This window comes from Panulirus ornatus, chromosome 12 (genome assembly GCF_036320965.1).
Source record: "Panulirus ornatus isolate Po-2019 chromosome 12, ASM3632096v1, whole genome shotgun sequence".
Classification (NCBI taxonomy): Eukaryota; Metazoa; Arthropoda; class Malacostraca; order Decapoda; family Palinuridae; genus Panulirus; species Panulirus ornatus.
Genome location: NC_092235.1, coordinates 27,405,334 through 27,426,095, shown reverse-complemented (window position 1 = coordinate 27,426,095; position 20,762 = coordinate 27,405,334). Strand labels below are relative to the sequence as shown.

The 20,762-nt window shown below is 49.7% G+C and overlaps 4 protein-coding genes across 5 annotated transcripts; 2 read left to right on the top strand and 2 right to left on the bottom strand.

Moving 5' to 3' along the window:
- Positions 1 to 277: 277 nt before the first annotated feature.
- LOC139751946 (ubiquitin-like modifier-activating enzyme 1) lies at positions 278 to 6,462 on the bottom strand. The gene is given in 9 exon segments (XM_071667651.1): positions 278 to 579; positions 788 to 972; positions 1,319 to 1,412; positions 1,414 to 3,326; positions 3,822 to 3,944; positions 4,194 to 4,378; positions 4,600 to 4,837; positions 5,251 to 5,434; positions 6,095 to 6,462. Coding segments are annotated over 8 exon segments (3,060 nt in total). The 5' UTR covers positions 5,389 to 5,434; positions 6,095 to 6,462; the 3' UTR covers positions 278 to 395.
- A 2,249-nt stretch (positions 6,463 to 8,711) lies between these two features.
- On the bottom strand, positions 8,712 to 10,877 carry LOC139751943 (uncharacterized). The gene is made up of 3 exons (XM_071667649.1): positions 10,830 to 10,877; positions 10,104 to 10,375; positions 8,712 to 9,658 (listed from the first exon to the last, which is right to left on the bottom strand). Exons 2-3 carry the CDS (start codon positions 10,362 to 10,364, stop codon positions 9,407 to 9,409), a joined length of 513 nt encoding a protein of 170 aa, XP_071523750.1. The 5' UTR covers positions 10,365 to 10,375; positions 10,830 to 10,877; the 3' UTR covers positions 8,712 to 9,406.
- Positions 10,878 to 11,557: 680 nt separating this feature from the next.
- Positions 11,558 to 13,937, top strand: LOC139751945 (ubiquitin-conjugating enzyme E2-17 kDa-like). The gene is made up of 4 exons (XM_071667650.1): positions 11,558 to 11,716; positions 12,682 to 12,855; positions 12,977 to 13,088; positions 13,243 to 13,937. The coding sequence occupies exons 1-4, from the start codon at positions 11,693 to 11,695 to the stop codon at positions 13,383 to 13,385; spliced, it is 453 nt and encodes a 150-aa protein (XP_071523751.1). The 5' UTR covers positions 11,558 to 11,692; the 3' UTR covers positions 13,386 to 13,937.
- A 570-nt stretch (positions 13,938 to 14,507) lies between these two features.
- On the top strand, positions 14,508 to 20,504 carry LOC139751942 (uncharacterized). 2 transcript variants are annotated; one of them, XM_071667647.1, is made up of 8 exons: positions 14,508 to 14,657; positions 15,445 to 15,549; positions 16,469 to 16,567; positions 16,962 to 17,117; positions 17,644 to 17,802; positions 18,393 to 18,503; positions 18,884 to 19,060; positions 19,499 to 20,504. In XM_071667647.1, exons 2-8 carry the CDS (start codon positions 15,454 to 15,456, stop codon positions 19,736 to 19,738), a joined length of 1,038 nt encoding a protein of 345 aa, XP_071523748.1. In that variant the 5' UTR covers positions 14,508 to 14,657; positions 15,445 to 15,453; the 3' UTR covers positions 19,739 to 20,504. The 2 variants fall into 2 exon arrangements, with proteins under 2 accessions (XP_071523748.1, XP_071523749.1); XM_071667648.1 differs by lacking the exon at positions 14,508 to 14,657 and adding an exon at positions 14,786 to 15,226.
- The last annotated feature ends 258 nt before the right edge of the window (positions 20,505 to 20,762 follow it).

The window sequence follows — 20,762 nt, the reverse complement described above, 5'->3', positions numbered from 1 at the left end:
CTATCCTTATCCTGTACACGAAGGCTGTAGGATTTGAAGCCACAAGATTCGTGACATTTGCTTCACTGTCGACAACCACAACACCACAACATCACAACATCACAACATCACAACTCATTGTAGTGGGTCGTGATCACAGGGGGTGGGTTCCTCCAGGCCTACAACAGGTAGTGGGTTCCTCCAGACCTACAACAGGTAGTGGGTTCCTCCGGGCCTACAACAGGTAGTGGGTTCCTCCTCAGCCTCCATCAAACACATGGGTCAAAGTAAATCAGACTTATTCCTTAGAGTTTATGTATTTCATTATCAACAACTGTTTACTCCGCTCTCCCTCGAGGGGGGGTCAGGTCCTTTCGACGGGGTATCTGACGTTCAGGTCCTCCGTCAGGAGCGTGCTAGGAGTCTCTCCTGACGGTGTATCTGACGTGGGGAACATCAACATCCATCCCATCCTTGTCGTCAGCGCAGATATCGAGCATGAGGACAGGACCCAGCGAGTGGTCCTGCGGAACCCCAGCAGACTTCCCGGCGTCCTCACCCTCTCCGACCATCATCACCTCCTTCAGGATGCTGGTGATCCTGCGGGAGGAAACACAAGGGTCGTTGTGACCAGGTGCTGGGGCGTCTCATGTGTGCACCTTCAGTGTGTCAGTATATAGTTCTAAGCACATTTGTATACATAGAGAGAGAGAGAGAGAGAGAGAGAGAGAGAGAGAGAGAGAGAGAGAGAGAGAGAGAGAGAGAGAGAGAGAGAGAGAGAGAGAGAGAGAGAGAGAGAGAGACTCACTTCATGAGTGTCCTTCGTCGTCTCTCGTGCCTGGGGAGCATGAAGGAGTGTATGGTGTGGTCGCCAGCGGACACCATCGTCACACGCAGCTCGTGGTGTTGCAGGAAGTACTGGAAGAACTCTTGCAAGGTCATGTCTCCCTCCACCTCAAACCTGTCCCACGGGGTCCACGTCACGCCGTTGTACTGGACGGAAGAGAGGTCATGGATTACTTAAGCGTACGTTCCTCTGCGACGCAATAAGTCCAGAAAGATTTCTGTGTTTACTTGGGTCATTGGCGGACCACCAGCCTCTCTACCAGGTCGACCTAGCTCGACCTAGCTCGACCTAGGGATTCAACTGTACGACTGATTTACCTGTGCTTGAAATACCTTAAGAAAATAATTACTACATGCAAGTTGTCACGAACATTAAAAATGCCAACATTCACAAGTGACTATGTCTCCCTTCTCACCATCACCTTGTGGCTTCATCATTAAACTGATCTTATTTTTCTTATCATCAAGTACAACTTGGATATCTGGCACTCACCGTCTTCTCTGGTGCTGGTTCTGGCTCAGTCATGCAGAACCTGACCAACGCCAAGTTAAACTCGCTGTTCTTGTAGCGAGAGATGTCTCGGTGACCGTGTCACCTTGACCAACTCCAGGGACACCAGGCCAGAGACCAGGGCTGTCGAAGTCACGATGGCTGGAAGGATGTGACCCGCGATCCTCTTGCTTCTCTGTCGGTCGGCCGGTTCGATGTCGTAGTTCCCTGCTCGCAGGTTCGATGCCGCAACGATGAAGTCTATGTGGAAGTTCGAGTCGTCGTCTTTCTCGAAGGACAGAGGAGTGAGGGAGACTCCTGCAAGGCTCTGAGGTGAGGGGATGGCCTCGCGAAGGTCGGAGATGGACAGGTCTCGCAAGCGTTCGCTCAGCTCACCTACAGGAACCATCTTGGGCGTGGGTACATAAGATGGTACCGTGACTGTGGCCAAGATCTCCCTGGTCCTGGATCGATCCCTCACCTGCTGGACGCCGTAAACCTCCGCCTTAAGGTTGGCTGCAGCGTGAACATAGTCAAGATGGAGACTGTCTTCAATGTCAAACGTGAGAGGATGAGGACACCGCTTCGAGCCCGACCAGAAGGGCCCTCCGTTCCTGGCCTTCAGGTCGGGAGGGAGGTCCCGAAGAAGATCCAGAATCTGGTTGTGATACAGATCCTGCCAGTGTCGTCGCGCCCAGGCCACACACTCGTCGTAGGACGTGGGCAGGTCGTCCACCAGTGCGGACTTGAGTCTCTGAAGAATGTCCTCATCCTGGCGGCTGGACTCCTGCAGGATGTCCTCCATCTTCTCAGTTCCAGCAATGTATTGTCTGGCGATCTCCGGAGCATTACAGAACTCTCCCTGGAACAGGTTCCTGGCCCACTGTATCGTGTGTTCTATAGCACTCGGGAAGTTCCTTAGCGTACACATGGGGACGGATTGCCCCGACGGCGTCTGGAAGATCGTGTAGCGTTCGGTGAGGTGCGGTACGACAACCTGGACGCTGCCGTTGGTGCCCAATGTTCCAGATTCCAGGAGAGGCTTCTGGTACTGCCAGCAGCACCTGTCCATGTACCTCCTGGCCTGCACGTTGTCCAGGGCGTTGGCCACACCGTCCAGACTCTCGTAAAAGTTGGCGTCGTAGACGTGTTCGGTCTCCGGCCCAACGTGGAGCTGATGCGGTACGACGCGCACGTCGGGGTTCATAGTGGCCACCGCCGCTGCTGCTGTGTCTGACTTGGGCTTCTTGACGTCCCACGGACGGAAGAGGAACTGTCTGCTCAGGTTGCTCCTCTCTATGATGTCCATGTCTGTGACGGTGATGTTCCCGCCCTCGCCTCCTCCGACGCCCATCATGGCGAAGTTCTTCAGCAGTTCACAGCCGATGGCTCCGGCGCCCACGACGAAGTACCTGAGTCTCCCCAGCCTCTCCTGGAAGTCGCGGCCGAAGATGGCAATTTGGGCATCGTAGCGGCCGCCCCTAGCGTGGCAGGCGCCCTCGCGCAGCGCCGTCGTATCCTCCGGCAGGCACTCCAGGGCATCGAAGTACAGCCACTGGTGCAGGGGTGTGAACTTCCCAGAACTGGCCTTGATAACCTCCTGGGCCGCCAGGCTGCCTATGACCGCATTCACAGGACCCAGATCACCTGACGCAGTGTATGCAAACGTTCTCAACAGAGCTTCGTCAACCTCCTCCGCTTCACCTCGTCTCGTCTCGTTGACTTCATAAAACGTCTTCAGGAAGATGTCGGCATCTTGGTCATGCCAGGGCCTGGGGAGGGAGCCACGTCGGGCAACGTACTCGTGCAGGGTCAGGAATGCCTGGTGGATCACGCCCACCACCTCCTCCTTGGCGATGTCCATGCAGACGATGTCCGGCTCCGCCAACGACTCCCTCAACGAGCTGAAGGACATGGTCTTTCCCACCCTGACCTCCTTGCCCACGCCTCCACCTTCATAGTCAGGATAACCTCGAGTGTCGCCAATGCTAAAGCTTGATGGACTGACGACCTGGCGAACACAATGTCTGAGTTGTAGTCACTGTGGTTGTCACAACCTCCCGCGGGAAACGAACCCTGATCCCAGTGTAGGTCCTGTGTGACTGAGCTTGGCATCATACCAAGACCATTAATGGTGTTCCTCCTACCCAGCTAACGTGGGACAAGGACCCATCTGGGACCCTCATCCCACGCAGGCCCATCCATCACCCCTCCTATGTGGATGTCGTGTGCCCACTGTACGCCCTATACTCCCCTCCACCTGACCCAAACATAGACTAAATAAACATTTCAAAGCTGAAAGTAATAATCATTGTCATCCAATGGTCGTACCGACTGTCGTGGTCATGCAGTCGTAACAAGTGGTCCAATGGTCGTCCGGAACGTTTAAGATTCAGAATTCTTCCCTTACCATACTACACATGACCTCTCTCACTCACTCTCTCCTCTTACCATACTACACATGACCTCTCTCACTCACTCTCTCCTCTCCCCTTCCCTTCCTGACCTTGATCGTGTGAGGGCGGGTCTGGTTAAGCTGGGTCATGCCCCTGACCTTGGAGAAGGTCACCAGGTCACCGTCTTGTAGCCTGTGGAAGGTCTTCGCCGGCAATGTGACGACCCCTTCCTCCTGTACAGAGAGAAACACGACATGAGGAGGGGCCCCCTGGGTGGAGGAAGGCTGATGAGGGTGTCCTCTTATATATATAATGGGTTCGTATTGTTTATATCTTACGATCCTGAAACTGTTGATGCTCAGAATACATTTACGTACATCTGTACACTTGGTCTACTAATATTTACGTACATCTGTACACTTGGTCTACTAATATTTACGTACATCTGTACGCTTGGTGTACTAACACTTTCTCTACAGTACCTCCTTGGTGATGCTTTCCACCAGGAAGGACACTGGTTCCCTGCCCGTAGGGTCCAACACCTCAAACTTCCTGCCGAAGTCGCAGAAGAGCTGGCCGAAGAGCCCCTTGGTGGAGGCCACGATGAGGGAGACGTCCTGGTTATGACACACTTCCGACACCGTCAGCTGCTCCTCCAGGTTCGAGTCTGTCCCAAGTGTGAGGCACAGCGTCACTAACAGTGAGGGCTTAGGTAAGACTGAGGCCAAGAAATGTGGGCAACAGAATGGAAAAGAAAGTACATGCATCATGGACCAGTCTGATGGACGCCTGTGCTGTGGAGAACAGGTACAAATATAAGAAGAATTACAGAAATAACATCACCTCAGTTGACCCCCAGGACCTAGCATTCTCCTGGGGGAGGCTGACCTGTCAGGACCACGACCTTGAAGGTCAAGAGGAAGTCTGGGGTCAGCGGGCGGCTGGAGAAGGTCACACTAACGTGTGGGTTCAGGTCAGCCAGACGTGTACAACAAGCTGAGGCCCTGTTCTTCCCAAGGTCATCCCGGGTCAGGAAGAACTGGCTGGTCAGGTCACCCAGGGTCGCCTCCCTCGTGTCGTGCAAGGTCACCGACTTGACCCCGCTCAAGATGATGTCCTTTGCTATCTGTACACAGGTCAACACTTAATGGTATCTGTATGACATATATCTGTCTATCAATCATTGTATTATTATGATCATCATTATCAAAACCATTATTGTCATTATCATAATGATTCCTAACGTACAGTTAACTTTACTGTCTCACAAATGACCTTACAAACCAACAGATGACCTTACTGACCTCTTGGTGACGTAACTCACTGCTGGGTCCACAGATGACCTTTTAGCGACAAGATTCCTGTTCAACGGGTGACCCAACTTGACCTTGTTGACCAATACTTAACTGATCAACATTTCGTTGAATCAGAAACTCATCTTTCTCATGTGGAGAGTTGCCATGATGACCTTACGTGACCTTACCGACCGAAACAGGTTAACAAATGACCTATAGTGACCTCCAGGTGACCTCAACTGACCTCGACTCCCAGGCCACCCAGGCCAGAGATGAGAACGCGAGACGTGGCCAGCTTGGAGGTGGCCATGTGGCCCAGAACATACAGCTGACGGGAGTAAAGTTCTTCATCCACACTTTGTTCTTCTCCTTCTTTCGCCATGTTCACTGCTGAACAGATGAACAGTCCAGGAGTCTCCTGTGAACACCTGTGGATGTTGCACAGCTAATAAGTGTGTGTGTGTGTGTGTGTGTGTGTGTGTGTATGTGTGTGTGTGTGTGTGTGTGTATGTGTGGTGTGTGTGTGTTTTGCTAACTACTGAATAGTGTAACTGTGGGGGTGGTTCCAAGAGAGACTGTGTTATTCTGGACAGTCAAACAGTCGGCAAATGACTGTAAACATTTGACCTTAAGCCACTGAACAGATAACAGTTGAACTCAGACAAGATGAACAAAGACGTTATACATTAAACCAGTTGAACATTAATGTTACACTCACCAAGCCTTAGTAACACTGTCACACATGTTACACTCACCAACCCTTGGTAACACTGTCACACATGTTACACTCACCAACCCTTGGTAACACTGTCACAAATGTTACACTCACTAAGCCTTAGTAACACTGTCACAAATGTTACACTCACCAAGCCTTGGTAACACTGTCACAAATGTTACACTCACCAAGCCTTGGTAACACTGTCACACATGTTACACTCACCAAGCCTTGGTAACACTGTCACACATGTTACACTCACCAAGCCCTGGTAACACTGTCACAAATGTTACACTCACTAAGCCTTGGTAACACTGTCACACATGTTACACTCACCAAGCCTTGGTAACACTGTCACACATGTTACACTCACCAAGTATTGCCAACACTGTCACACGTCGACTATCACTGGAGCAGGTGTAGCTGGCGATCTGTCACACTACGATAGCCACAGTAACGAACTGTCACACTACGATAGCCACAGTAACGAACTGTCACACTACGATAGCCACAGTAACGAACTGTCACACTACGATAGCCACAGTAACGAACTGTCACACTACGATAGCCACAGTAACGAACTGTCACACTACGATAGCCACGGTATGTGTAGTGTCTTCCTCACTGGTGTTGTACAGTAAGGTGTAAACACATTTACTGCACCAGCCGCTGGTCTGTACACCAGCTATGTCATGATACACAGATCTGTCTGTGTATCATAGTACACAGATCTGTCTGTGTACTTACGTACTTTTCTCGTGGTATATTTCGGGCGACGGGTGAGTCTGGGGCCAGTCGCTCGCTCGCTCGTATCTTATCTCTTATCTCGACCCCGTCTCTGAGGTGTTCCAACCCCACACACCAACCCCTCCTCCCTGGGCTATGGCGCTCTCCCGGGTCCCTTTTTTTATCGAGAGAGAGAGAGAGAGAGAGAGAGAGAGAGAGAGAGAGAGAGAGGTACTACCTCCCCCTTACATGCCAGCTGAGGGTCACGTATCTCGTCCTCCAAGTTGGGTCAAGTCCTCACCTCGTACACTCGCACTCCCCACCTCTCCCCTGCACTGTTTACCTCCCTCCCAGTACCCCTGGTCCCAGTACACCCTCCCAGTACCCCTGGTCCCAGTACACCCTCCCAGTATCCCTGGTCCCAGTACACCCTCCCAGTACCCCTGGTCCCAGTACACCCTCCCAGTATCCCTGGTCCCAGTACACCCTCCCAGTACCCCTGGTCCCAGTACACCCTCCCAGTATCCCTGGTCCCAGTACACCCTCCCAGTATCCCTGGTCCCAGTACACCCTCCCAGTACCCCTGGTCCCAGTACACCCTCCCAGTACCCCTGGTCCCAGTACACCCTCCCAGTACCCCTGGTCCCAGTACACCCTCCCAGTATCCCTGGTCCCAGTACACCCTCCCAGTATCCCTGGTCCCAGTACACCCTCCCAGTACCCCTGGTCCCAGTACACCCTCCCAGTACCCCTGGTCCCAGTACACCCTCCCAGTACCCCTGGTCCCAGTACACCCTCCCAGTATCCCTGGTCCCAGTACACCCTCCCAGTACCCCTGGTCCCAGTACACCCTCCCAGCATCCCTGGTCCCAGTACACCTTCCCAGTATCCCTGGTCCCAGTACACCCTCCCAGTACCCCTGGTCCCAGTACACCCTCCCAGTATCCCTGGTCCCAGTACACCCTCCCAGTACCCCTGGTCCCATTACACCCTCCCAGTATCCCTGGTCCCAGTACACCCTCCCAGTATCCCTGGTCCCAGTACACCCTCCCAGTATCCCTGGTCCCAGTACACCCTCCCAGTACCCCTGGTCCCAGTACACCCTCCCAGTACCCCTGGTCCCAGTGTATACACTGTTCTTAGAAGGACGTTATCAACTAGGTCACTCACACTGGAGTACCTTCAGTTACACAACATCAGCTTATCTTCACGTACGCTTATCTTCGGCCACAGTTATCATCACGCTTACTTATCCCAGGCCTGCACTGTCTCACTGTAGGGTTATCCCAGGCCTGCACTGTCTCACTGCAGGGTTATCCCACGACTGGGATATCCCAGGCCTACACTGTCTCACTGTAGGGTTATCCCACGACTGGGATATCCCAGGCCTACACTGTCTCACTGTAGGTTACAGTTATGCAAGACCTGGTCATCTACAGGTTACAGTTATGCAAGACCTGGTCATCTACAGGTTACAGTTATGCAAGACCTGGTCATCTACAGGTTACAGTTATGCAAGACCTGGTCATCTACAGGTTACAGTTATGCAAGACCTGGTCATCTACAGGTTACAGTTATGCAAGACCTGGTCATCTACAGGTTGCAGTTATGCAAGACCAGGTCATCTACGAGAAGAGTGTGTGTGTGTATGTGTGTGTCTCGGGGTGGGTGAGGGTTGAGTGGGCTGGGTTATATTCCAGGAAGTGAGACGATGATAAGGTCGCTCGTTATCTCGTGTTATCTCAAAGACTTCTCTGTTAACTGGTCGGTAGAAGGTCTACTGGCGCTGGTTATCGTGGTAACACGTCATTCGTTATCATGGACTTGCTGTATCTGGCAGGTTAAGTTGTGATTGCGACATCACTTGATCGTAAATGATGTGTATCTGCTTGTACTCCACAAGGGTCAGCTAACCCCATCATAACTCCTGTTTATTAGTGTCATTCCTCATGAGAAATAGCCATAGTTTCTGAAGTGTTTATTTATTCTTTAGATCATGTTCACACAACACACCAGTCTCTGCTGCAACACTGTCTTCCACAGTCTACCCTCAACACAAACACCAAGGTTGCTCACAACTCAATGTTTCTCTGTCGCTGGCCGAGCCTGAGTGGCTCCTGCAGGACCATATATCCTTCACCCTCCTCCCAGAGGCTCGGCAGGGGATGAGAAGTCCTCTGGAACACACACACACACACACACACACACACACACACACACACACACAATTATTTTCTTACATACAGTGAATAAATGACGCTGAAAATAACTAATGTTTTATTGATTGAACTTCAGCCAAAGCTGAAAACATACAAGAATAAACTTACGATATAAACAGGCAAACTATAAACAATGGGATAAACAAACAGTCCTTACACCAAACATAGGACGAGTCTAATGATTACTGATGACGTCAACAGTAGTTAGGATGGCGCTGTTCTTGTAGCAGTCTGGACCAGCTGGGATGGGCACAGTGTGGTTATGGTGCCCAACTGCAACTTGGGGACGAGGGATCTCTGGTGGTAGGAGGTGATGGTGGCGGGGATGGTGCATTAGCTCCTTCCCGAACGGTTGGATGAGGTGCAGGTGATGGTTGGAGAGAGAGCAGTGTGTTGAGCGTCTCATGATGTGTGTGAGGGACCCGGGATGACCTTGTGTGCCCTGGTGTGTGGTGGCTGGGGAGGAAGACCAGGCTGGGGGAGGCATAGGTGGGTGTGGGGAGGATGAAAGCTGTGTACTAGATGTTCTGGAGTCCAGGTGGAGGGAGTCCAGGTGGAGGGAGTCCAGGTGGAGGGAGTCCAGGTGGAGGGAGACCAGGTGGAGGGAGACCAGGTGGAGGGAGTCCAGGTGGAGGGAGACCAGGTGGAGGGAGACCAGGTGGAGGGAGTCCAGGTGGATGTACAGACAAGGGCTGGGGGACCTGCTGGTGATAGTGGTGACCCGTTCCTTCTAGCTCAGCTTATCGTCCCCCCCCCCCCCCCCCCAAGTACCCTGTCGACATTTGGATGATATTTCCAGTTCTGATCTTGTAGAAGCTCAAGGTTCTGTTATCGTCGATCTTGCGACCTCGGAAGAGGAGACGAGTGTGGTCTGGCATGATGCCGTACTTGGCCTCCAGAATCTTCTTGACCTCCAGCACGGTCATGCTGGGTTTGACCTGGAGCCTGAACTGTTGGTCCATCAGGTCCTTCACCACTACAGCGATGTAACCCTGGAAAAACAACGTCAATGCCGTCAATAAAACAATAGTTGTATTAGTAAAGTGTAGCGTTACTGGCTACCTCCGCTCAGTCATGCTACCATTCTCGAACCCTGGATTTTTGAAATGACACTCACGGCGCCACGCCAGGCCGCTGTAACTATGGTATTTAGCCAGTGACAGTAACATCAGCTGACCTCGACATAGGTTGGAGGTCAGCAGTTGGACATCCTCGACCTTAAAGATAATTCCAGTGACCAGGTGTGGCCCCATGACTGTGCCTTCATCACTCATGACTTGAGAATGGCGACGCCCCTGTGAGGAGGCAGGTCCCCAGAGGTCGTCATGGCCAAGGGCTTGTTAAGGTGTTAGACTCGAAGTACAGCATATTGCATCACAGCTGCTGAATGACCACATAAAGTTCGTACCTGTGGGGCAGCTGGGGTCCTGGTCTTACCTCTGGGGCAGCTGAAGTACTGGTATCCGACTTCGCAAAACTAGAAACACTTGTAGACATGAGGTCATAGTTCACGGTCAGGTTGTCCACGTCTGCGTGTGGGTGAACCGCCCTACAGGTGGGGCACTTAAGCACACCTGACGTCTCCTTCATCTTGGTGAGGCAGATGGTGCAGAAGGTGTGGCCACAGCCCAGGGAGCGAGGCACTCTCTCACACGGCACGTAATGTTCATTACACACACGGCAACACGGGGGCGCCATCTTCCCTTCATCTGTCAACAAAGTGGAGAAGTTACCATTATGAGGCGGTAGTGTGGCCGCCTCCCCTCATGTGGCGGTAGTGTGGCCGCCTCCCCTCATGTGGCGCTTCTTTAGCCCCTCGTGAGGCGGTAGTCTAGCCCCTTATGGGGTAGTGGTCGAGCCCTCCTTCCCCCTCACTTCGGCATCTATTCCATGCCACTATCTTGAGGCAGCATCCACTATACCACTATCCTGAGGCAGCATCCACTATGAACCAAGCCAGTCACTACCTGGCAAGCCACTCTACCTTATGATTGCCATAACCACTCGAGTCTCGACCGTTGTAATGTCTCTCTCTCTCTCTCTTCCCTTCTACCGCTAAGCTTTCAACCTCATTTCCTCCTCATGTTATCTCCTCACAACTACCGATCTATCCCACTTGTACACGCCTGGCGTGTCTGTAACCCCGACGCAAGATTCATTTACACAATGTTCCTTCCCACGCCCCGATGGTCGCAGGTGTTCCACGGAAACCCACATGACGGGGTTGTAGTACTCGTCTAAAACTCACACAAATATATGACAATGATAACAGCGTCTGGTTACCTAATAAGGTCTATACAGTCTTTTGAAATACATGAAATAATGGCGTGCCGTCTTGTGTATCCTTATGTTCCAGCACGCACAATAAAGCCGTGTCAATATATCAATACACAAGCAATAACATAAACAAGAGCGGAGGCTGTCTTACCTGCAGCTGGCACGAACAGGCTATTGGCTCAGACAGGTTAGTAGAGACATTTTCTCCTCGATAACACATCACTGATACGATCCGCAGATAAGACACTGCCATAAATCCCATGACATAACAGGTAACAAATGACTGTCAGTTGTATAGACGAAAGAAACGTCGAGAAAACTTATGTAAACTAAAGGAACTCCAAAAGAAAAACTTTTCTCTTGCAAAGCCTAAGGGAATGTCAAAACAAAAGATTCCCGACTGTAAAAACTAAAGGAATGTTGAGCAAAAAGGTTTCCCTGTTTTACACCCTTACATGGACGTCATAGATAAGGTTAGTCCAGCCACACTTGCGTAGGACCCCTGAACCCCCCCAGCCACACCTGTATGTGTTCCGTGAAGCCCCTGGCCACACCTGGGATCAGATAGGGAACAGGGAGGGCCATATGTAGGGCTGGGGCGCTGTTATCTTGTTATCAGATGATAGCTATGATAACGGCTCCCCTGGGGCCGAACCTGGCACTCTGGCACCACATAGTTCCACGGGGCTCGAACCAGCGTCTTCATCATCCCTCTATACGTGTTTCTGTGGAGGTAGACGGAAGGAAAAATGGCGCTAAAAAGAATCAATAAGGTTAGTAATAATATATGTACGTGTGTGTGTGTGTGTGTGTGTGTGTGTGTGTGTGTAAGGGCGTGAGTTGCACAATCGTAAGTTCCCATCTTTCTTAGAAAGGGTTCACTGTGACGTCATCGATGGTTTCAACCTTACAACAAGGCATCATCATCACTCCCGACTCTTCTCTCTTCGAAAATGTACGACATTGATGGTCTAACCTCTGCCTGGAATCCCTCTCTGTACATGTTGGCAGCACACCTTGACTGACTGTTATCATTTCTCTGTTATTAATCAAAGTTTCTTGAAGTAATGAACAACTGGAGCAGCAAGGTTTGCTTTGCTCGAACATAAGACGTGACGAATTTGTTTGTTCTGTGTAAGTAAACGTAAGTTTAGTGTTTGCTTGTAGACATTTTGTCTCCTTGACCAACTTCCTGAAGTTGCGGTGATCTGGTGACAGGAAAGTGAAGTGTCGACTTCCATGTCCTTCTGATAGAGATTTCTGAACTTCAGATCAGATTGATTTTCCAAGTTAAGATCTTTTTCTTCAGTGTTTCATCCTGATCCATTCTCATCTTGGGCTCAGTTTAGTCTAATTGTGGAGTTGGTCTGGATCACGTGATGCACGCCTCGCCACTCACCTCATGACGTCAGCATCATCTGTAAACAGTTAGGTAGAAGTGTAAGCAATCTGCCACGTCACTTTAACAGGGGAAGAAGAGGACGTCATTGATGACATCACTGATGACATCACTGGTGACATCACTGTCATGGCGCCCTGTGTTCCTTGCCACGTCCGTAACGTAAAGTCTTCCTCAGCACAGTAGCCTCCACAGTCCTGCCTCGTCACTTGCTCGTATTGAGGTAATAATGTTCAAGACTCACTAGACAGACTCCTAGGCCTCTCTACAGTCTCCTCCTGACGAAGTCTTAGCTCCTCTGTCAACAGTTGCAGTAGCTCCTCCTCCTGTATGTTGCAGGAGATGCGGGACCTGGAGGAGGATCCGCCAGGCCAGTGTTCTGTGGGTCCCGTAGACATGGACCCCTTCGACTGCCAGGCGACCATCATCGGCCCGCCAGGCACGCCCTACGAGGCCGGACTCTTCGCTCTACGCATCAAGTTCCCCAAGGATTACCCCTTCCAACCCCCAGAGGTAGGATCACACTACCCCTTCCAACCCCCTGATGATGACGATGATGATGATAATGATGACAGTAGCAGTAAGAGCGTGCTGTAGTTATCAATATGTAGTTGATGAATGTGTTCTTGGGCAGGTCTGGTTCACGACCAAGATCTACCATCCTAACATCAGTGAGGCCGGAAACATCTGTCTGGACATTCTTAATGTAGACAAGAACTGGAGTCCATCTCTCTCCATCTCTAAGGGTAAGTGGGTCAGCCTCAGGTCAGGCTGTCATGTTAACTGTAAGGTTGGAAGGTAAGGGGTCAGCCCAACCGAAGCACAATATGTCATGCACTCTGCCTCTGCCCTCACACACACCCTGCCCCTGCCCTCACTAACACCCTGCCCCTGCCACAGTGCTGCTCACCATCTGCGCCCTGCTGACGGATCCCAACCCTGACGACCCCTGGCGGAGGGACATCGCCGACCTGTACCTCGAGGACCGAGAGAAGTATGAGGAAGAAGCCAGGAGGTGGACACGCATGTATGCTACTGGCTGATGGATATGTATACCGTAGGTGACGTACATGTATACCTCTGGTTGACGTACATGTATACCTCTGGTTGACGTACATGTACACCTCTGGTTGACGTACATGTACACCTCTGGTTGACGTACATGTATACCTCTGGTTGACGTACATGTATACCTCTGGTTGACATAGATGTACACCTCTGGTCTAAAGTATTCCACTTCACATAATGTGGCTCACTCTCTTCCGTTAATGCTGTAATATCACCTCAAACTTTTCTGTACAAAAGGGGATTGAAATCTAATAGGCTTATCAAAACTAGGATTTTAAATCCCGCTATTGAAATCCCCAAGATTTTGTCCCTTTGAGTTTGAATCTTAGGATTACTTCTAGGCTTTCAGTCCTGGGACTTTCAACCCTGAAGTCTCATTTTGTACAAAAGGTTTATTGTGAAGTTCATGTGTACTGAAGTTCATGTGTACTGAAGTTCATGTGTACTGAAGTTCATGTGTACTGAAGTTCATGTGTACTGAAGTTCATGTGTATTACAACTAATTCTAATAAAGTCTTCATCCATGATTGCTTGACTACATTTCTCCCTACATGATCTTGATTCTTGGTGGTGTCTTGCCAGTTATTATGATGCTGGTATACCATCTACAACTCACAAGGTGTTATTTAACCATCACTAACTCTCCTTTCTGACACGTCCACTTCCTACCTGTATGCCAACCATCTCAGGCAGACTCACTGCTTTTAAGAATTGTCTAATTTCATCAAAATCAGAATTAGAATACATTATTCAACCAACGTCTCCTCCTCTCTAGGCACAGACAACGCTTGTCCAACATTACTCACTTTCAACACTTTAATATTTTTCTTCGTCTATCATATCCTCTTTCCCCACAGCCAATATCCATAATCGTCCTTATCAATGATTGATCAAATGATCCTTCCACTGGCTCTTCCAGCACGTTCACATCCACCAACCTTTCCATTGCACGACACTCAAACTAGCAGTTTAATGCACACGCCCTCAGCGCCACTCAATCAGTTCCTCAAATGGATCTATCTAGAGTTCATTAGTGTCACACGAGTAATTAACCTTATAAGAATCATCATTTGTGTGTTATCAACGTTATAAACCACATCAGAGCCCAGGGGTTCTGTCCTTTCTCCGGAAGATAAGCTAATCGTTGATTAGATAGAAGAGTATATGTTCGACTAAGCTAACGTGTGAGAACATATGTGCTGTTGTGAGTGTAGGATGTGTTCTAGCACAGTTCTTCATCTGTTCTTGTAAGTACTGGAATACAATCTTTACATCTACTGTTCTCATTGACTCAGGACTGTGTCTCTCAGAGGAGGAGGAGGTCTGGAACATGATTGCCAACCAAGTTGTGGTCGACGCTTAAGTGTATATAATAAGTCTTGTGGGCAAATCATTATTGGAACAATTGCCAGTATCAGTAACTCTTAATGTTGTTGTGGAAATATGAAGAATATTTATTCATATGATAAAACAATTATTTTCGTACGTATTGATAATAATAATAAGGCATATGAGTTGTTCAAGTGGAGAGTGATTTTGAATGATTAAACGTTTATGAAGAACCACTGCTCGCAGCACGACTTAGAGATGTTATGGTCAGGGCAGATAATGTCGCCAGATGTTGCTAGGAGAACTGTACGTAAAAGCTGACCATCTTCTACGGCGTCTACAAAAAAAAAAATATTTGCTGTAGTTCCATGAACAGCTGATGTTTTTGTGACACAGTTTAGGGAATGGATTTGCTGATGATGAGATGGCTCATTACATCCACCTCTGGCACCTTGTACAGACCCGTTGATGGTCAGCTGGTAATTATGTAAGTGTTTCATTAATAACTTGAAGTGTGGCCGAATGTTTCACATGAACTCACAATGTTCAGACTCATGACGATCAACAGCGTCAGAAGATGTAGTGAGGGAAGGTGTCTGTTGGCTGGGTGTAGTGATGATGGAGTGTGTATCTTGGCAGGGTGTAGTGATGATGGAGTGTGTATCTTGGCAGGGTGTAGTGATGATGGAGTGTGTATCTTGGCAGGGTGTAGTGATGGAAGGGCTGACAGAGGTAAGGCGCCTGGGTAGCGGAACATTTGGCGTGGCTCTCCTGGTGAAGAAGGGTTCGAGGTACCTCGTGCTGAAGAAGGTATAGTACAACGCTTGTAGTTCACACTTTCAGTCAACGCCACTTTTTTCGTTTCCACGTTTGCCCAAAGCTATTTTTCCGGCGTTTTCTTCAACGCTTCTTTTTCAGTATCCTGCTACTCCACTTATATTTGTCAACGCTTCCTTCAACACACACTTTCTCCTTTTATTATTTCTGTGTCTCTTTCATGGCCATGTTTCTTTCAACATTTCCATGAACACCACATTTCTTTCAACTTTTTTTTTCGACAGTGTCTCAATATATGGACTTTCTGTTCGGTTTCCTCGCCATATTTTTAGTCTGGATTCCGCTTTAGAAAGGAGGGCAAGTCTCACTGTTGAACCTTTAGAGGCCAGAATCGAACAAGGCTCGCTCATTCTCGTCAGATCTAGAGCAACAGCTGACTGAAATGGTGTTTAGTTCTATGTAGCTCTTGTGAGTGGCACCGTTGTCACACACGTGTCTCTATATAAAGAAGAGAGATGCCTCTAACCAACAGGTCGTCTGTGCAACCAATAAAACATTATCATCTGTTGTCAACGTTAAAGTAACTGTTGAATCTCATTCATATAGTCCCTAGGAAGCTAGACACACACACACACACACACACACACACACACACACACTACCCCTTCATGAGGTACCTCCAAGACAGCTACCTCCTCCTCACGTACCTCCGAGATGGTTACCCCTTCCTGGCTACCCCTTACTGTAGACCGCCACTGTTTAAGTATCCCTCCAGACAGCGACCATCTTCAACATTTCCTACACTGGAAGATTACTCTTCACATGTTTACCACAACCAGGTAGGCGACCTCCTGAGCCATCCACACATTCACGCTACACCATCTGGTCTTCACAGATGGACCTGACCATCTGGTCCCCACAGATGGACCTGACCATCTGGTGTACTCCACAGGTGGACCTGACCAAGGTGGCGTCGGAAGGGTGGAACTACCAGCTACAAGAGGTCCAGCTACTCAAAACACTACGTCATGAAGCCATAGTCGCTTATGAGGTAAGTTACCAGACGACCAGCTGGATGGGAGGGTAAAGCAGAGGGCTCCTCCCCACCCACCATGCCTGCCTGCCTGCCTGCCTGCCTCCTCACCCACCACGCCTGCCTGCCTGCCTCCCCACCCACCACGCCTGCCTGCCTGCCCACCACGCCTGCCTGCCTCCCCACCCACCACGCCTGCCTGCCTCCCCACCCACCACGCCTGCCTGCCTGCCTGCTCAACATTATGCATGAGAGATAGTAGTATACTACCTAGGAAGATCTATAGGAAAGATAAGATATAAAAAGCAATGTGATGACGACCATAAGTTGAAATATTGGTATATGACAGTGATATTCGCCAGCAGGGGTCCAGCCACCACACGTATGTCTGACCCTGACACCTCCTCCACAGGGGTCCGCCAAGGTGGGTAGCGAGATCCACCTGCTGATGGAGTACTGTGATGGTGGAGACCTCCACACGCTCATCCAGGTCCACAAACGTAACGCCAACCACTTCCCCGTCCACCAGCTCCGCAGGTGGAGCCGCAGTCTCGCCTCCGCTCTACAGGTAAACCACGGAAGTCGATCTGGTCGTGATCTTAGCACGACACCACGACCCTTACGTGCGACACTGCGACTCTTGACCAAGACTCTTGGGTACGACACCGCGATTCGAGCACGACGGGTCGACGACCTGGCTTTGACCTGACCCACAAGGGACTGACGAAGCGGTCAGGCTGTGATGTTCAGGGGTCGTACCGTCATATTCAAGGGTCGTACCGTCATATTCAAGGGTCGTACCGTCATATTCAAGGGTCGTAGCGTCTTGCTTAAGGGGTGGAGGACGATGGATCGTGACTCATGAGTGGTCAACATCATACCACACGTCATACGACCGTCTTGACCCCGTACTGCCTGCTTGACCTTCCTGTGGCACAGAACATGAACCATACAGGATAACACCTGCTTGACTTCCTGCCATCATGCATAACACAGCATCTGTTGGTTATCATCATGAGGTCATCCAATACGCCTGTGTTGATAACAGTGAGATGGTAATATCTGATGACCTGGTTATCTTCTCTCCACTACAGTACATCCACCGGAGGAACGTGCTCCACCGTGACCTCAAGCCGATGAACATCTTCCTCACGAGGTCAGGCGAGGTCAAGCTGGGTGACTTCGGCCTGGCCAGGGTCTTCAGTCCCACGTCCTTCGTGGCCAGGAGCATGCTGGGCACCTACTTCTTCATGGTATATCAGTCCTCCTCCTCTCCAGCGTTGAGCGCGACGCGTTAGCCCTGTGTGATGGCAATAGAGCGCTGTAGGTAGCTGTAGACAGGTAGATAATGACTCCCACACATGGGTAGATGAGGACCAGGTATTTTTACTGTTCCTCTACTTTATCTTACGAGATGTTGTAGTGCACATAATGTAGTCACAACTTAAGGGGTTGAAGTGACCAGTGTTAAGTAAGGAGAACTTATAAATAAGTACTATTTAGACATACTTATAAAAGGAAAGATACTTAATTTAATACATGATTATTTTGGCTATGATATATGAATATTAATCTCTCACTAAGAAAATGCAGAAAAACATAATTATAGATAGATCTATTTCCATGTATACATAATTATATTTAGTTCTATATAACAAGAGAGAGAGATAACGATTTTAGTGTTCAGTGTGGTGACGCGTTAGGAGCAATGTAGACCCAGTGTCGTGTCTTGGTAGTCATAAGAATGTCAATATCATAACAATGTGTTGCCAGTCCACAAGACAGGACGGTCTTGCGTCAGGGTTGGGCGGGAGTCCTAAACACAGTGTTGTGTCCCTGGTAGGCCCCAGAGGTGCTGAGTCATCTGCCCTACAATGCCAAAGCTGACATGTGGGCTCTGGGTTGCTGTATATATGAGATGGCGGCGCTCAACGTGGCCTACCCAGTGATGGACGTAAGTTGCCAAGTTCTCTCTGTGTTCATGTTTCATCTTTACCTAGATTCTCCTTAGTATTACAAGCCAGCACTCCATTTTCTTACATATTTAAGCTTAATGAGGTCAAGCTCCGTCTTCTGTGCGATATGTAGAAGAAATCTCTCGTCTTGAGAAGACATGTGGATGATGACTTACGTCCTGTATCCTCATCTTCCAATTTTAAAAAGTCAAAACAAAAATTCATGTGAGCAGCATGACCCCCCCCCCCGTCCATCCCCCCTTCATGTGACGTAGGTCATTGCGACAGTCCGCCTGACGATGTAACTGGTCGTCTGTGTGGTCGTCGTCGTCTGTGTTGTTTGGTTGTGTTTGTGTGACGTAACGTTTGTCGTCCTCAGATAACCATCCCAGACCACTACGGAGCAGAGCTGAGCAACTTCTTGTCCGCCCTCCTCACTGTAGACCCGACGCAGCGGATCAGCGCCAGCGAGGCCCTGACACATCCCTTCCTCAGGGCAGACGAGCAGGCCAGCCCTGGGGTCGCCTCTCAGGGCGCCCACCAGGAGGATCGCACGGTGAGGACGACCGAGTTGTCTGTTGTTCGAGATGACGATTATACGGAAAATTGAAAGGCATAACTTTAGTTATAGTTAGTAGGTTGTAGACGGTAGCCGCCCAGGGAAGGTTGTAGACGGTAGCCGCCCAGGGAAGGTTGTGGACGGTAGCCGCCCAGGGAAGGTTGTGGGCGGGTGCCGCCCAGGGAAGGTTGTAGACGGTAGCCGCCCAGGGAAGGTTGTGGGCGGCTGCCGCCCAGGGAAGGTTGTGGGCGGCTGCCGCCCAGGAAAGGTTGTGGGCGGCTGCCGCCCAGGGAAGTACTACCTTCTTGACGGAGGCGAATTGAGGATGTGTCCAGAGCCATCTTGACCCCCTCCGTGTCAGGGTCACAAACCTTACTGTCTCATCACTCCTCAACCATGGGACGATACTGACCCAGGTGACCCTTCCTCCTGCAGATGGTCATCCTGGTCAAGGACCTGTATGGTGGTAACTTCACGCTGAGGGTCACGCCCTCCATGACGGTGCTGGAGGTCAAGAAGATGCTGCAGACGATGCAGGGCGTCGCCCCTGAAGCCTTCAGCGTCACCTGTGGTAGCATCATTCTCAGGGACGACCACACCCTCAGGTCGTACAACGTGCGGGAGGGTAACACACTCCAGATGACCCTCAAGTTCCTGGGAGGTCAAGGGTCGTGACCTCAGCGCTCCACGCGCCCCTGGAAACATGCCAGACCTGTATCGCCCTGAAGGACGACACAGTCCAGGAGTTCTTACAATACTGGTCAACAGATCTTCTTCCTGCTGTTCAGTACACACATTGTTGATGACATCACTGTACCATCCCTGAACATCCCTGTACCATCCCTGAACATCCCTGAATCATAGTACCATCTCTGTACTATCCCTAAATACCTCTGTACCATCGTATACCATCCTGAACACTTCTGTACCATCCCTGAACACTTCTGTACCATCCCTGAACATCCCTGAATCATAGTACCATCTCGGTACTATCCCTGAACACTTCTGTACCATCCCTGAACACTTCTGTACCATCCTGAACACTTCTGTACCATCCTGAACACTTCTGTACCATCCTGAACACTTCTGTACCATCCCTGAACACTTCTGTACCATCCCTGAACATTTCTGTACCATCCTGATGGACAGGTTCCAGCCTTCCTCTCTCCTTGGGACAAGCAGGATAATCTTTACTTATTGTATAATATTTTCCCCACGACGGTAGAAACTTGACCCGTGTGTTGACCTTGTGATGAATGATGAATAATATCATAGACATGTCATTGATGAATAATATCATAGACATGTCACTGATGAATGATATCATAGACATGTCATTGATGAATGATATCATAGACATGTCATTGATGAAATACTTGATATGTAACACAGTTCATCCTGACGTCGTGTTAAATATAGATTTCAGATATAACAAAATAAATCATTTCCCCACAAATCTTAATTTGCTCTCGCTCAACTTAGCCATTACTGTTTGTGGTTTCCATTTGTGATAACTGTGTGTTTGTTGGTCAGCAGCAAAACAAAAGACATTTTATAGATAAGTATGAATTCTAGCAGTGAAATCTCTTGTTTTATATTCGTTAGTCTCTACACCTTCCATTTGCATCCATATTTGACCAGAATTTATTGTTGAATCTACAATATTCTGGTTGAAATACTCCCTGTTATCAAATGTAAA